General features: G+C 46.2%; 1 protein-coding gene across 8 annotated transcripts; it reads right to left on the reverse strand.

Moving 5' to 3' along the window:
• Positions 1–217: 217 nt before the first annotated feature.
• Positions 218–11,961, reverse strand: NACA (nascent polypeptide associated complex subunit alpha). 8 transcript variants are annotated; one of them, XM_089920876.1, is made up of 9 exons: positions 11,829–11,961; positions 10,888–10,981; positions 3,704–8,197; positions 2,425–2,510; positions 1,794–1,871; positions 1,360–1,506; positions 876–1,004; positions 541–663; positions 218–348 (listed from the first exon to the last, which is right to left on the reverse strand). In XM_089920876.1, the coding sequence occupies exons 2-9, from the start codon at positions 10,955–10,957 to the stop codon at positions 334–336; spliced, it is 5,142 nt and encodes a 1,713-aa protein (XP_089777002.1). In that variant the 5' UTR covers positions 10,958–10,981; positions 11,829–11,961; the 3' UTR covers positions 218–333. The 8 variants fall into 8 exon arrangements, with proteins under 8 accessions (XP_089777002.1, XP_089776999.1, XP_089777000.1 ...); XM_089920873.1 differs by having other exon boundaries at positions 10,888–10,959; positions 11,829–11,914; XM_089920874.1 differs by having other exon boundaries at positions 10,888–10,959; positions 11,737–11,834.
• Between the last annotated feature and the right edge of the window lie 1,648 nt (positions 11,962–13,609).

A 13,609-nucleotide genomic window follows, 5' to 3' on the forward strand; every position in this document is an offset into this window, starting at 1 on the left:
ATAAGAATAATCAGGATTTGCTACTAGTTAACATCTGGGAAAGAAATGAGAAACTTTCAGTTGTCTCTGAGAACAAGAAGTTCCTAATAGATAGCCTGAACAGTTATCTTCTCACAAGAGGTGAAAAGGCTGAGGTTTTAAGAGGGGAACCTGAAGTACTAAACCTTTTCATTTCTAGAGCTTTCATGTTTTTTTGGGGGAAGAGATCAAGCGCCAATTGAGTTCATCCAACAAGAAGCCATAACTTTATTAATGATAGAAACAGTACAAATTTCAAACCCAGCTGCAGTTACTCTTTTGAAACACCAAAAAAAGGTCCTCTTTTCAAGATGGTTACATTGTTAATTCCTGTAAGAGAAAAGAGATCATCAGAGGTGGTTACAGGCAAATTGAGAGAATTCAGGTCACTAAAACCTGAGGCAACTCAGAAAAGGCTTTGGAAAGAGGCTTCCTAATTGGCTGATATTAAGCACAGAAAATAAAGTCACCCACGATTGGTTAGGGCAGAGGGAGTCAAGGAATAAAGGCTTGGACACTTACCATAATAGCATTTACAATATCATTACTGTTGTTCTTCAGGGCTCGGACTGCCTTTGCTCTCGACACATTTGCTTGTGACATGACCAATTCTATGTCCTTAACTTCCACACCTGTTTCATCAACCTAAAAGAGAGAGAAAAAACACTTAATAAACTAAAGGCAAGAACAACTTCAGTAGTTCTGTCAGGCATCTCCTGAATCTAGCTCTTAATATAACTCAAAAGCTACTTAACTCAATGGAGTTCAAGAGTCTAAAATAATATAGAATCCACCCATCAATACAAACATAATATTATCTTGTGAGGATTAAAAGCACAAAAGATTTCCTTACATACCTCTTCCTCTTCACTCTCCTCTTGTACAGTTGGAGTCTGTGTGTTTTCTTGAATGTTTGAGACAGCTTCACCCTGAACTTTGAATTTCTCAGCAGCTGCTAACTGTGCTTGCTGAGATAAATCCTCGATCTATAAGGCAGAAAACAGAGAGATTCATGTGAGTAGATTGATCAGCAGCAAATCAAAGAAATCACTTATATCTTTTCCAAGCTCCCGCTCTTAAACCCACCTCACATTAACTTACTACGTATCTTTAAATCACGTGGCCTCACTTGGATTATATATTACTGCAGACAAAGAAATAACTTAGGTCTAAAGCAGTGGTTCTCCATTGGGGGGGGGGTGATTTTGTTCCCCATCACACTGCAAGTGATGTTGCTAAACAGACAGCCCTTCCACAACAAAGAATTATTTGACCCAAAACGTCAATAGCGCTGAGGTTGAGAAAGCCTGGTCTAGAGCAACTCTCAAGAACTTTCCTTACCTTGGCTTCCCCAAAAACTATGTAGGTATCTGAAGCTGGGCTCTTGTATACATCTGGTTTTGTGATGACAAAAAGGATATTCTTAGATTTCCGGATAGTGACTCTAGTAACCCCTGTAACCTGTCGAAGACCCAGTTTGGACATAGCCTAAAGAATAAAAAAGAACATCAGGTTTTCAACTTCTTTAGAAGCAGCTTCAGGAAGTAAGGAACATAATAAAACTACATTCTAAGCAAAGACTTTCTGTGGGCTAAGAAAAGTTTATATAGCAATACAGAATTGATTTCCAGGCCTCCTGGGCTTTCTGCCATAGTTAACTTCTGTTAGTTTAACTAAACGTGTTTATACCACTACCAAGAGTTCCACCACAGTTTCCCCTCTCGAAAGGTGCTTCATCAGCACCTTTAATCCTTCTTTATAACTTAAACTCTTACCTTCCGTGCCTTCTTTTCACTCCGGCTCTGTTTTGCTTTACTGACTGGTTCTTCATCGATTTCAGCTGCCGCTGCCAGCTAAGAAGATCAAACAGCTATGAGTAAACTGGAATGTAAGACCTGGATACCACAATCCCTATGTGGTTTTCCCTTCATGAAGTTTCACAGCTCCAAATACATAAGTCAGCTTCTCTGATCAACACTGGTCCTCCAATGCTTCCTTGACTTCCTTAACTTACTAGTACTTACACTAGTAAGTTAAGAGAATACCCACCTGGTGCAGTGGTTAAGAATCCGCCTGCCAATGCAGGGGACACAGGTTTGAGCCCTGGTCCGGCAAAATCCCACATGCCGCGGAGCAACTAAGCCCGTGCGCCACAACTACTGAGCCTGTGCTCTAGAGCCTGTGAGCCACAACTACTGAGCCCATGTGCCACAACTACTGAAGCCCGTGTGCCTAGAGCCCGCGGCTCCATAACAGAAGCCACCGCAATGAGGAGCCCACGCACCGCAACAAAGAGTAAACCTCACTCGCCGCAACTAGAGAAAGCCCACGTGCAACAATGAAGACCCAATTCAGCCAAAAATAAATAAGTAAATTTATTAAAAAAAAAAAAAAGAGAATACCTACCTGGGCTTGTTGTGTGGTTGCCTGTGTAGAATCCTGTTCCTCAAGCTCTGGTACTGATTCATCACTATCAGATTCTGTTCCAGACCCTAAGAAGACAAGTAACTTTTACTATTTTATAGTAAAGATTACAAGGAAGAGGCACCTCACCATGGCCTCCCCAGACTAGAGGTCACTGGCTTATGCTAGACCTCGCAAAATTAAGTGTAAACCAACTGACTTGTATGAAGCCAGCTCGTACTGATACGATAGCCCCCAACTCAGTCACAAACTAGTGTGTACACATCTATTAAAGACCCAGCCCCAGAAATGAGAGATAATTACTAGATACAGCCGAGCAGTTTATGTAACTGCTTCCTTTCCCTCAAGGTCTTCACTTCTTGGCACAGGTAAACACCAATGACTTATGTAACGCCAAATTCTACCCAAGAGCCCAACCGTCTTAGAAAGATTCTGGTAAACAAGGTGCCTCCAGGTATACTTAAGTGAAAAAAAAGTAAGATCACATTGTGGAGGCAGACTGGGGGTGGGGTGGGGGACGATTTCCCCTCATCCTTTAAACTGGGTTGGGGGAGGCCAAAAGCAGTTGTGTACACACATTTAGCCTTATTTTCAAACCACTCACCCTAGCAGTTTGATCTAATCAACACAGCTTGAAGATTCTCAAAAATGCTGATCTACAGTTCTGTAGCACCTCTACTAGATACTCTCTTGTGACCTCTTCCATTTCTTCCAAAAATAATTCACATATTTAAGTTTCCCTCAATTCAAAGGCCAAGCATCAATAGACTACTAAGGGAAAAAGCATACACCTGCACCATTCCCAGGCTAGGAAAAATAGGTCTTTTAAGAAAAGGGAGTCCCTGGGCACTGGTTATTACTAAGTCTAAGATGTGAAAAGAAATTCAAGTAGTTCTAGATTTCCCAATATTTTAGCAAATCCCAGGCCCAGGGACAAAGTTAGTGACATAGTAGAGTTTAGAGCAAATTAAAGGTCTAGAAGGTCTTGGTTTTCAATGTCAGATCAGTTAGGTAAAAAAGATGACAGATCCAGAGTTAGTCTGAACCACATTACACAGGATGGTACACAACAGACCATCTGAGGTGAAAACCAAGATTCTGTTTCATATTCCTAGAGCTTTTGCATTTAAACTTATCGTTCTACGTCCAAACACAAGCAGATATACTGGAGAAAGCGGCGCATCCTACGGTTAGTATCGGTGGGTAGCCCCCAGAGGGTTGTGGGCAACACACCATGCACACGGCAAACCAAGGCAAATACCCTTATTATTCTTCAGAACAGGCTGCTTGGCAGAGGGGGTTGGGGCAGGGATCCCAGCAGGTTTGGGGGTGGGCATGTTGACGAGGACCGGCTGGAAAGGCACTCCCCCCGAGATTGGCTCCGGGGGAATCAGAGGCGGCAGCTCATCCTCATCAGCAGGGGCTGAGGGCTTACGGGGTGATTCCAGCACCAGCCCAGGTGAGGACGGCAGAGATTGCTGTTTAGGGAGCAGAGGGGGAACTGGGGAGGGAGCAAGAGGCAGAGAGACCGATGGGGTAGGTGCTGGAGAGACAGATGCAGATCCAGCTTTAGGAAGGACCTTCTCTGGGGCAGCTGCTGCTGAAGGGGTAGACGTCTCAGACTCAGGAGGAGCCAAGGGGCCCTTTGGGGAATGGAAAGAGTCTTTGCCCTTTAAGAGAGAAGTAGGGAGGGCTTTTGGAGCCTTTGGAGAAGAACCTTTCTGAGTGCAGACTGTCAGTAGAGGAGCTGCAGCCACTGCAGGAAGGGATCCTTTAGTACCATTCTGAGCTGAGGGATCTGGGCACACAGGAGGTGAAACAGAACTCTTCTTCTGAGTGGGAGCTGTGACGACTGGTGCACTTTCTAGAGCTGGAGCATCAAGCACTGCTTTGAGAGCTGTGGGGCCTTTCTTTACTGGGGGCCCTTTAGATGCCTGAGGTGCAGTGGACCCCAAGGGACATGTGACTGAAACTGGGGAAGTACAGGGCTCTTTGGGGGAGGGAGGAATCACAGCTGGGGGAGTGGGAGCCCCTTTGGAGGATGAGGTTGCTGGCCCCCCTTTCGGGGCTAGAGACTTTTGGGGGGAGGAAGGAGTTACAGCTGAGGCAGTAGGGACCTCTTTGAGAGCTGGAGTTGCTGAGGCTCTTTTTGGGGACGGAGGAGTCACAGATGGCGGAGTAGGGTCTCCTCTGAGAGGTGGGGCAGCTGGGGCTCTTCTGGGAGATGGAGTTGCTGGGCCCCCTTTGGGGGAGGAAGGAGCCATGGCTGGGGAAGTGGGGACTTCTTTGGGGTCTGGGGTTGCTGGAGACTCTTTGGGGACCAGAGTTGCTGAGGCTTTTTTGGGGGAGGGAGGAGCCACAGATGGGGGAGTAGGGTCTCCTTTGAGAGGTGAAGTAGCTGGGGCTCTTTTGGGAGATGGAGTTGCTGGGCCCCCTTTGGGGGAGGGAGGAGCCACAGCTGAGGGAGTGGGGATTCCTTTGAGTGATGGAGTTGCTGGGGCGTTTTTTGGAGAGGGAGGAGCCGCAGCTGAGGGAGTGGAGGCTCCTTTGAGTGGAGTTGCTGGGGCCTCTTTGGGCGTGTGAGGAACCATAACCGGGGGAGTGGAATCTCTTTTGGGAGGTGGGGTAGCTGAGGCTCTTTTGGGAGACTGAGTTGCTGGGCCTCCTTTGGGGGAGGGAGGAGCCACAGCTGGGGGAGTGGAATCCTCTCTGGGAGGTGGGATAGCTGGAGCTCTTATGGGGGCTGGAGTCCCTTTGAGGGAGGAAGGAGTCAGAGCTGAGGGAACAGGAGCCTCTTTGGGAGATGGAGTTGCTGGGCCTCCTTTGGGGGAGGGAGGAGCCACAGCTGGGGGAGTGGAGCCCCCTTTTGGAGGTGGGGTAGCTGGGGCTCTTTTGGGAGATGTGGTTGCTGGGCCCCCTTTGGGAGAGGGAGTAGCCGCAGCTGACGGAGTGAGGGGCTCTCTGGGAGATGGGGTTGCTGGGCCCCCTTTGGGGGAAGTAAGGGCTCCTTTGGGAGGTGGGGTAGTTGGGGCTCCTTTGGGGGAGGAAGGAGTCACAGCTGGAGGAGTGGGGGTCTCTTTAGGTAATGAGGTTGCTGGTCCCCCTTTGGGGGAAGGAGGAGCCACAACTGAGGGACTGGGGGCCTCTTTGGGAGATGGGGTAGCTGGGGACTCTCTGGGAGACGGAGCTGCTGGGGCTCCTTTGGGGGAGGAAGGAGTCACAGCTGGAGGAGTTAGGGTTTCTTTAGGGGATGGGGTTGCTGGCCCCGCTTTGGGGGAAGGAGAAGACATAGGTAGGGGAATGGGAGCCTCTTTGAGGGATGGGGGAGTAGGGGAATGCTTCTTGGCTAGTGATCCTTTACGGACATGAAAAGAAAGATTGGCCTCTGGAAGAGAGGAAGGTTCAACTGGAGAAATAGTGAATGATAGATTTCCAGCAGGAGTATCAGGGATAGCAGGTACACTTTTAGAAACAGAAGGAGCAAGACTTAAGGTAGTAGTAGCTGAACCCTTCTTGGTTGGAGTTCTTTTGGTTTGAGGAGACACACTAGTCCCTAGAGGAGATGGGGAGTCAGTTAGGTAAGTTCCTTTGGAAGATGCAGTAACAGAAGCACCAGAATCCTCAGTTGGGTACCCTTCAGGAGAGGAAGCCACAGGTGCCAATGCTGAAGTCTGAGAAATACCATGAACTTTCTTTGCACCTTGAGGAGTACCAGCTGGAGGAAGAGGGGGAAAAGACTCAGACTTGGGAATTTCAGGGACCTGTGCCACAGTAGCTGGAGAAGCAGAAACATTCTGGGGAGATAAAGTCACAGCTTGAGCCAGAGGGCAACTTTCAGAGGTTGGAGGGACCAAAGGTAAAGTAGTAAGAGTGGAAGTACTCTTCTTGGCAGGGTGGCTTTTAGAATCTAAAGAGACAGCTCCTTCTAGAAAAGGACTGGCTACAGGTATAGGAGTAGAGGTACCTTTGGCAGTTGTAGGAGCCATCCCATCAATGGCAGTGCTTTCCAAAGGAAATGTAGTTACAATTGGGGTAGTGAGAGAACTTTTGAGAAGCAGACTAGTTGGATCTGGGCTTGCATAAGAATCTGTCTTGATTATAGAGGTTGGGGAGTTGACCCCCAGAAAAGAGGTAGTAGTACTGGCTGGCTTAACTAGAGGGAGAGGCTCTAGGAAGCTCTTCTTTGCTAAGGTGGCTTCAGGAGAAAGAGCTATCTCCAGAGAAGATGATGTACTTTGGAGAGAAGGGAGATTTTTAGGGGCTGCCAGGGCTGGTGAAACAGGGAGACTTTTGGGGTTCTCGGGGGCTGGCAGAGGTTGAGAGACAGGTATCCCCAGAGTGGTGGTTACTTGAGGAGTAGGAAGCTCTTTGGGAGCCACAGGCACCATAACCAAGGCAGTTTGGGAAACTGAGTCCTTACTGCTCATGGGACCTGATGAAACTGGAAGAGAGACACAAGTAGCTACCTCAAAGGTAACAGATGCTGCAGAAACTGTAGAGGAGTTAGCCATCCCAAGTGGGGTGGTTCCAACAGAAGAAACAGGAGCTTCTTTCAAGCCTGGCCTCCCTGGAGAAGAACCAAGAATCTGGGCCACCAAAGGTTGATGAGCAGCACTAGGAGAGTCTTTGAGAATCAGAGAGGCTGTAGGAGATAACAGAGAAGAGGTAGCTACATTGGAAGAGGCTATGTCAGTGATAGTAGAGAGGCCTTTGTCAGCAGACAGAGCCAGAGGGGAAGTTGGAGCTCCCACTGGAAAAGCAGCCTCAGCAGTAGGAACCACCTCATTTTTGGAAAGAAGGGGAGGAATTACAGATCTCTGAGAAGGGTAAGAGGTACCCGTGGAAGAATGATCTACAGAAACAGTATCCTCTATGGGATCTGACAGAATATTAGAACCTGAAGGTTGAACAGGAGAACCAAGAGAAGTGAGGAAAACTGGGGGGGCATGAGGAGCCACAGGAATAGACTGAGTTGAAAGAGATAAAGCAGCAGGTGGACTAAGGGATCCCTTTAGGCTGAGGCTTGCAGGGTTTTGTGGAGAAGTCAGAGCTGAGGAAATAGGGATGCCTTTGACCTGAGGGGAAGGAATGGCTAAGGGAGTGGCAGGTGGCGTCTGAGGACATGAGGCTAGTCCAGACTGAAGAGAGACCAAAGGAGTTACAAGATGGGAAGAAACAGCACTGACTATACCTAGAGGGCTGGGGGTACCTTTTGGATTAGGGACTACTTGAGAGGGAGCTTGAAGAGGAGAGGCCTTTGGTTCTGAGGAAGCAACTGGAGCTGATAGAGACGTCACTGACCCTGACTCAATCACAGCAACTGAAGGAGGTGAACTAGGAGGGTTAGGTGGATAGCCAGAGCTCTTCTGAACTGAGCAGGGAGCCAAGGCCACCAGAGCCAAGGGAGCTGAAGAGGAATGAACACCTTTCAGAGTTGGAGTTATTATGGGAGAGGCCAGAGCTAAGGCAGCTGGGGAGATGGGAGGCCCTATTAGGTTTGGTAGGAAAGCTGGGGTGCCAACGGGGGGAGGGGCAGCTCCCAAAGGCAGGGCTGTCCCAGTGGATGACTCAGGAAAAGGAGCTTCAAAAGGGGTTGAGGCAATAGTAGAGGGAGAAAGGAAAGAGGAAGGCTGGTTAGGGGTTGCCAGAGGGCATTGCTGGGAGGCCAGGGAACAAGGAGGGGTAGGGGTAAGGGTAGGTTTAGGCTGCCCTAAAGCAGCAGTGACACTCAAGGCTGAAGACACAGGAAGCAAAGCTGGAGGAGAAAAGCAAAAAAAAAAAAAAAAAAAGAGGATAAAGGAGGAAAGGGAAGGAAAAAAACAAAGGTGAGTTATACAGCCCAACTTGGTACAACATGCCTCACAGAAAACATTGGAATTTTAAATCTGAGAATGAAAGTCACCATACAGGATTAGACAAAGGTGACAAGCAACAGCAATCTTCCCCAAACATACTTCAGTGGTCAAGTAAGAATACATCCCTCTCCTCATCTCCCACATTTCCCAAGTTCTACTAAAGTAAGTGAAATATTTTAGGGTGAAAAACAGTCTAAGAGCAGCCTATTAGTCTCTAAATGGGGAGCACAGGCCCAGGAGTAAGTTGGGAACAGCATGCTTTCTACCCTTTCCCAGTTGTGCTCTTCCCTTCCCCCCTCAAACAAACTCTAAGTCTTTCTCACAGGCCATTGAATCACCACTAGAACAGTTCTACCCTGTCTACCCAAGGAGCATGAACTAACTGAAACAAATACCGAAAACTGGAACAAGGAAGATAGTCAGTAGCAATAATGATGGGGAATCAGAGCTGAATGATAAAAAAACAGGCCTTTTAATGCTCAGGCTTCCACTAAGTCAGGAAAAATCTGACCCTTAATACTGTGTATTAAATACTACTTCACTTAGCCTCCCTATACCTCATTTTACTTACCCAAGTCAAACAAAAAACCAACCACAAATGGGTGGACTCTACAGTCTCTAAGTAATGTTAAGTCTCCAAACATCAATCTAAGATGAATTAGACCACGAGAGACAGCTCAGTCACAAGGGTAGGAACTGTATTATGAAACTGTAACTCAACTTGATAAACCAGACTGTGGTTCTATTTTGAAAGTAGGGAGCTGGAGTGGAGAAAATACATTGGATCCCCACCCCTTAATCCGGATGAGTATGCCATTCTGCCAAAATAGGCGCTATCTGCACTGGGTAAACCTAAGCAAAAGGTTTCCGAGATGATGAGAAAATACCACGCTTACTAATCAGGAGGTAACACAGGATTAGACCAACAAATGCTCAACACCTAGAAGGGAGTATTATTTAAAAAAAAAAAAAAAAAAAGCTTATAGCATCCAAATTCACTCAACCAAAAGTATCCCAACTACAGAAAAGACAGGTGGCTCAAGCAGTTTTTCCTCAAGAGCTGGTAGGTGAAAATCTTATGATTACAGTGCAAATGTTCTCAAACATATTAATCAGAATTTGAAACTTAGAATGTTTTCATCTCACTGGACCTCAAGATGGGATTAAGGCCCAAATTACTCGCTTTAGACACCATAACGAATCCCGAGTCAGTTTCCTCATTCATTCTAATAATTATTTAATTATAGTTATGTATTAAAAAAACTTCAAGTGTTCATCACTGGTGCTTACTTAATATTATCATCTAACCTACTGTGCAATCTCAAAATATTCAGGAGTAAGTTTAACAGCACTAAGGATTGCTTCAGAAGCAAATAGCATTAATTTTGAAGCTTGATCCAGATTATTCTAAATTCATCTGAATTTCAGTCTCCACATTTGTAAAATCAAGTTGAGATTCTCTAAAGTTTTGTTAGCACTGAAACTACAGAATCTTTTAGAGACCAGTCCTTTATTTTTACCTTCCTTAAGTCCCCTGCAGTTCAAGGATTTCATATAGTTTACTTCCCAGCTCAGAGGCCCCCTCCTTTTTCTTTGCTAGCAGCTGTATTAATCCCTTCAGCTGCTAAAATCAGACAGGTGGGGAGGGAGAACCTTAATGCTTTCAACTATAAACAACTCTATTTTAATTCCAGAAGGAGACAAAAATTGCCGTTAAGTCACAGGTGGAGTTTAAAAAGAAATAATGAATTTACCATAAAGGGGGAATAAAAAAGATGAGGATGGAGGTCACAGCCTGAAAATTCCCTTCATTTAGCTCTGCACAACTAATCAGCAAGAGACTACCGTAAAAATTTTTTTCCCTACCCCTTCTCAAGTTTTATAGAAATGTATTTTAATCAGAATTCAAAACCTGCCTTACACTATGTTCTACATTCATTAATTCCAAAGCCAAAGAGCAGTCAAAGGAAGGCTCTATTTCAATTCTGGTTCCAGATAAGCTGTTGATGCAGGCACTGTTCCAGCACGCTAGAAACATCTCAGCACCAATCCATAAAACAAGTTAACCAATCTAGGAGGGCCCTGGGGCCCAGTAGGACACATTTACCATCAGCAAACATCTTATCCAGACATGTGATGATGGCACAATGCCAAGCACTGCCATCTAAAACCTTGCAACCTGCTGGCTGGAACTTCACAAAAGCTCAGGTCTCCTGGACCTGCCAGTGTGTCACCTAGTTCCAACAGGTAAGAATCAGAGTCCCTTTCCTGCTCAGTTTTCCTATGTGAGGGGAGGCTTCCACAACAGAGCTACCTTTGAGGCAGCTCTCATAACCTACAAAGCAAGCCATGGAGGTTTTAACGTTCCCGAATCTTAAATATACGGTTTTTATTCCACTCTCTAAGCAAGTCCTTTCAGGAAAGCTACTATTAGGGACTCTACTCCCTGGTAAAGCTACAGCTCCATCTTCTTTAATGAGAGTCAACACTGAAATACACAAGTATATTCTATTTGTCACTTAACCCACCAAACAGTTTTAGGGTCGATCTTACAATCTTAATCAAGGGCAAGGGGTCTAGGGGAACCTACCTGTCTCAGCCTGGGGCTGTGGCAACTCCTGCTCTGTAGCAGGGACGGTTTCTGTGGCTTCACCGGGCATTTCTGAAGGGAATAAAAAGGAGGCCTGAAATGACTCGGATCCGTTCTGCTGCCCAACCCAGAGTGAAGCTTCAAACTGCGGAGGGCTGTTAGAAAACCATAAGCGTGGGACAACCCTCCCCAAAGCAGCTGGAATAGGTGAAAACCACGACGTAACCCTCCCATTTTTGATCAGCAGAACCACCACCTTTTACCGCTCCTCTACACTCTGCAGAGAGCGGATTTCCCAGTGCCCAGGGATTCGTTTTATTCCACACTCCAAATCCCACACAGAAGCAATTACCACTGCGTTCTCCACCCGAGGGAGAGGCTCGCGGTCTGGCTCCTGAGCACGGGATGGGAGACTTCAGACGCTACCTTGAACAGTCGTCTCCCCTCGCCGCCCCGCCCCCCCGCCCCGCTTCCTGGGCTAGGACCTCAAGGACTGCCGTTTGCCGACTTTCGGGACCCAGGAGGAGAAACAGGGTGTCCTAGGTCCCAACACTCGCTTGTCACAATAAGAAGTGTGTGTGTGTGTGCGCGCGTGCGGAGGGGCTGTTCCAAGGCTGTGACCCCTTAACCTCCTCTAGGTTCTCGTGAAGCAGTTCCCAACACCAGACGCAACCCACTTCCATCCCCGACGCCGCAACGGCTCCCATCTCCCCAGCCCTGGACTCGCGGCCTACGGCCTTTCTGCCCTGCTTTTGCCAGGACACCAACAGCAGACCCCATTTTGTCCGGAGGCCCCAAGGCCACACTGCCCAGGGCTAAGCAGGAACCCGGTGGCCCCATAAAACCTACAATTCTCCTTAGTTCCCAGTCCTCGGGGCGGCTCAGCCCGCAAGAAAGGCGGATGGCTACGGATAAAAAGTCGTGACGAAAACAGCACTTACTGTGCGGGGAACGCGGAACCAAGATGGCGGCAGAAAGAGAGCTAGCGAGAGCGTGACCCACGCCTGTTGCAGAACGAAGCCTGGGGAAGGGGGCGGGACCAGGATCCGATTCCGGGTCAGGAGCTGCCGGCAGTCACTTCCTTTAACCAGTGAGCCGTTCGGGTATTTCCAGTCTGGGGTGGTGACGAGGTCTAAATAAGGGTATGAATTTAGAACAGGACTCGCTGGTCTGGCAGGAACTCTCTTCTCTGAGCCATGCAGTCCTAAGATAGCCGACCCCTTCCCGTCCCCCAAGTCGAGGCATTTTTGATACGCGAAGGGCAATTGTAGAAGCAAACTCTGCTCCCCCGTCGGTAAAGTAGCCACAGCAGTATTACTGCTACTTTCTGACTTCGTTTTCTCAAATAATTCAGGAAAATATGGTGTTAAGTAATGCTGAATGCCATAGAGATTGTATTCACACCATTGGAAGATAGCTGTGACCTAGGTTAATCCTCAATTTTATTTTTGGAATACATAATTTAGACTGAGATTATTATAAAGGTGTAAATTCCCCTATTCAGAAAAAAAAACATAGGCACATATACAATTCTTTTTGCTTCTGTTTTGGACATTATATCCTGAAACTCATCCGTTCTAGAGGCCCAGGATCCCACGCTTTATACAGTAGGATTTTTGAAAAGTAGAATGTAACAGTGTTTTGTTAATGAAAAGGCTAGGGATCCTGACTCCCATATCCTCTCTCCAAAAGGACTCAACACATACATTACCTAAACCAGCTAACACTATTTGAGCTAGTGGCTTTAAGACAATGGTGGCTGCCTTTTAAGATAAGCAATGCTTTGAAAGCTACTTTAAAATTTCTGATATTTTACCATAGTGAAGTGAGGATTAGGATTAGTGAATTAGGATTAAATGAGTGGAATTTACCAGGAATGAAAAATTCTGAAATTCTCTTTAGACAGGAGTGGCAATATTATGGAGTGAATAAGAACATGGATTTTGAAGCCAGACTCCTTTGTTTGAATCTGTTAGGTTACCTAATGGCAGCCTTCGGCAATTTAATTAACACATATATGCCTCAGTTTCCTTATCTATGAAATGGGGATAACAGAAGCTGCTTCATAGGATTGTTAGGAAGATTAAATTATGTACATTACTTAAAAAGTGTTAAAATTGTTAATAGAATTTCTACCTAATAGTGATCTGGGAGACTTGTCAATGCAGTCCATTTACCTTCAGAAGAGCCAGCAATAGCCAACCATCTCCTTAGACAAACAAAACTACATTTTGACCATTCCCCTTTCTTTCCCAGCAAGCCCACTGACTTTTCTAACTCTGTTAATGATTAGCTAAGGAAGGACGTATTTTCTTTCTTTGGGTTTCTTTATAAACTGGGCAAGTTTGCAGACGGACACCAGTTCTGTGCCCTTTGTTTCTACAATTCTCATATATGGATGAGAAGGCAAATCAGCTAGGGAAGTCAAGTCTTTATGTTTCTGTTGTCTTCAAGAACCAAACACTCTTTTGCACAAGCACAATATATTCTGTAATTTATTTTATGGGCAATTATACCGGTTTTTATCAAGGGCTCTAATATTAAAGCATTAAAATGTTTTAATGCTAGACATATTGGAAGCCTAAAACATCTCTTGCTGAAAGCATAATACCAGTCTTTCTACTCATTCTGAGTTAGGATGGACTCATGAGTCTTTAGTAATTAAAAAAATTTTTTTATTTACTTGGCTGCGCTGGGTCTGTGAACTTGTAGCTGCAGTATG

The sequence above is a fragment of the Delphinapterus leucas genome, chromosome 11 (assembly GCF_059928025.1).
Source record: "Delphinapterus leucas isolate spDelLeu-1000000601 "Yukka" chromosome 11, BTC_Dleu_Yukka2, whole genome shotgun sequence".
Lineage (NCBI taxonomy): Eukaryota > Metazoa > Chordata > Mammalia > Artiodactyla > Monodontidae > Delphinapterus > Delphinapterus leucas.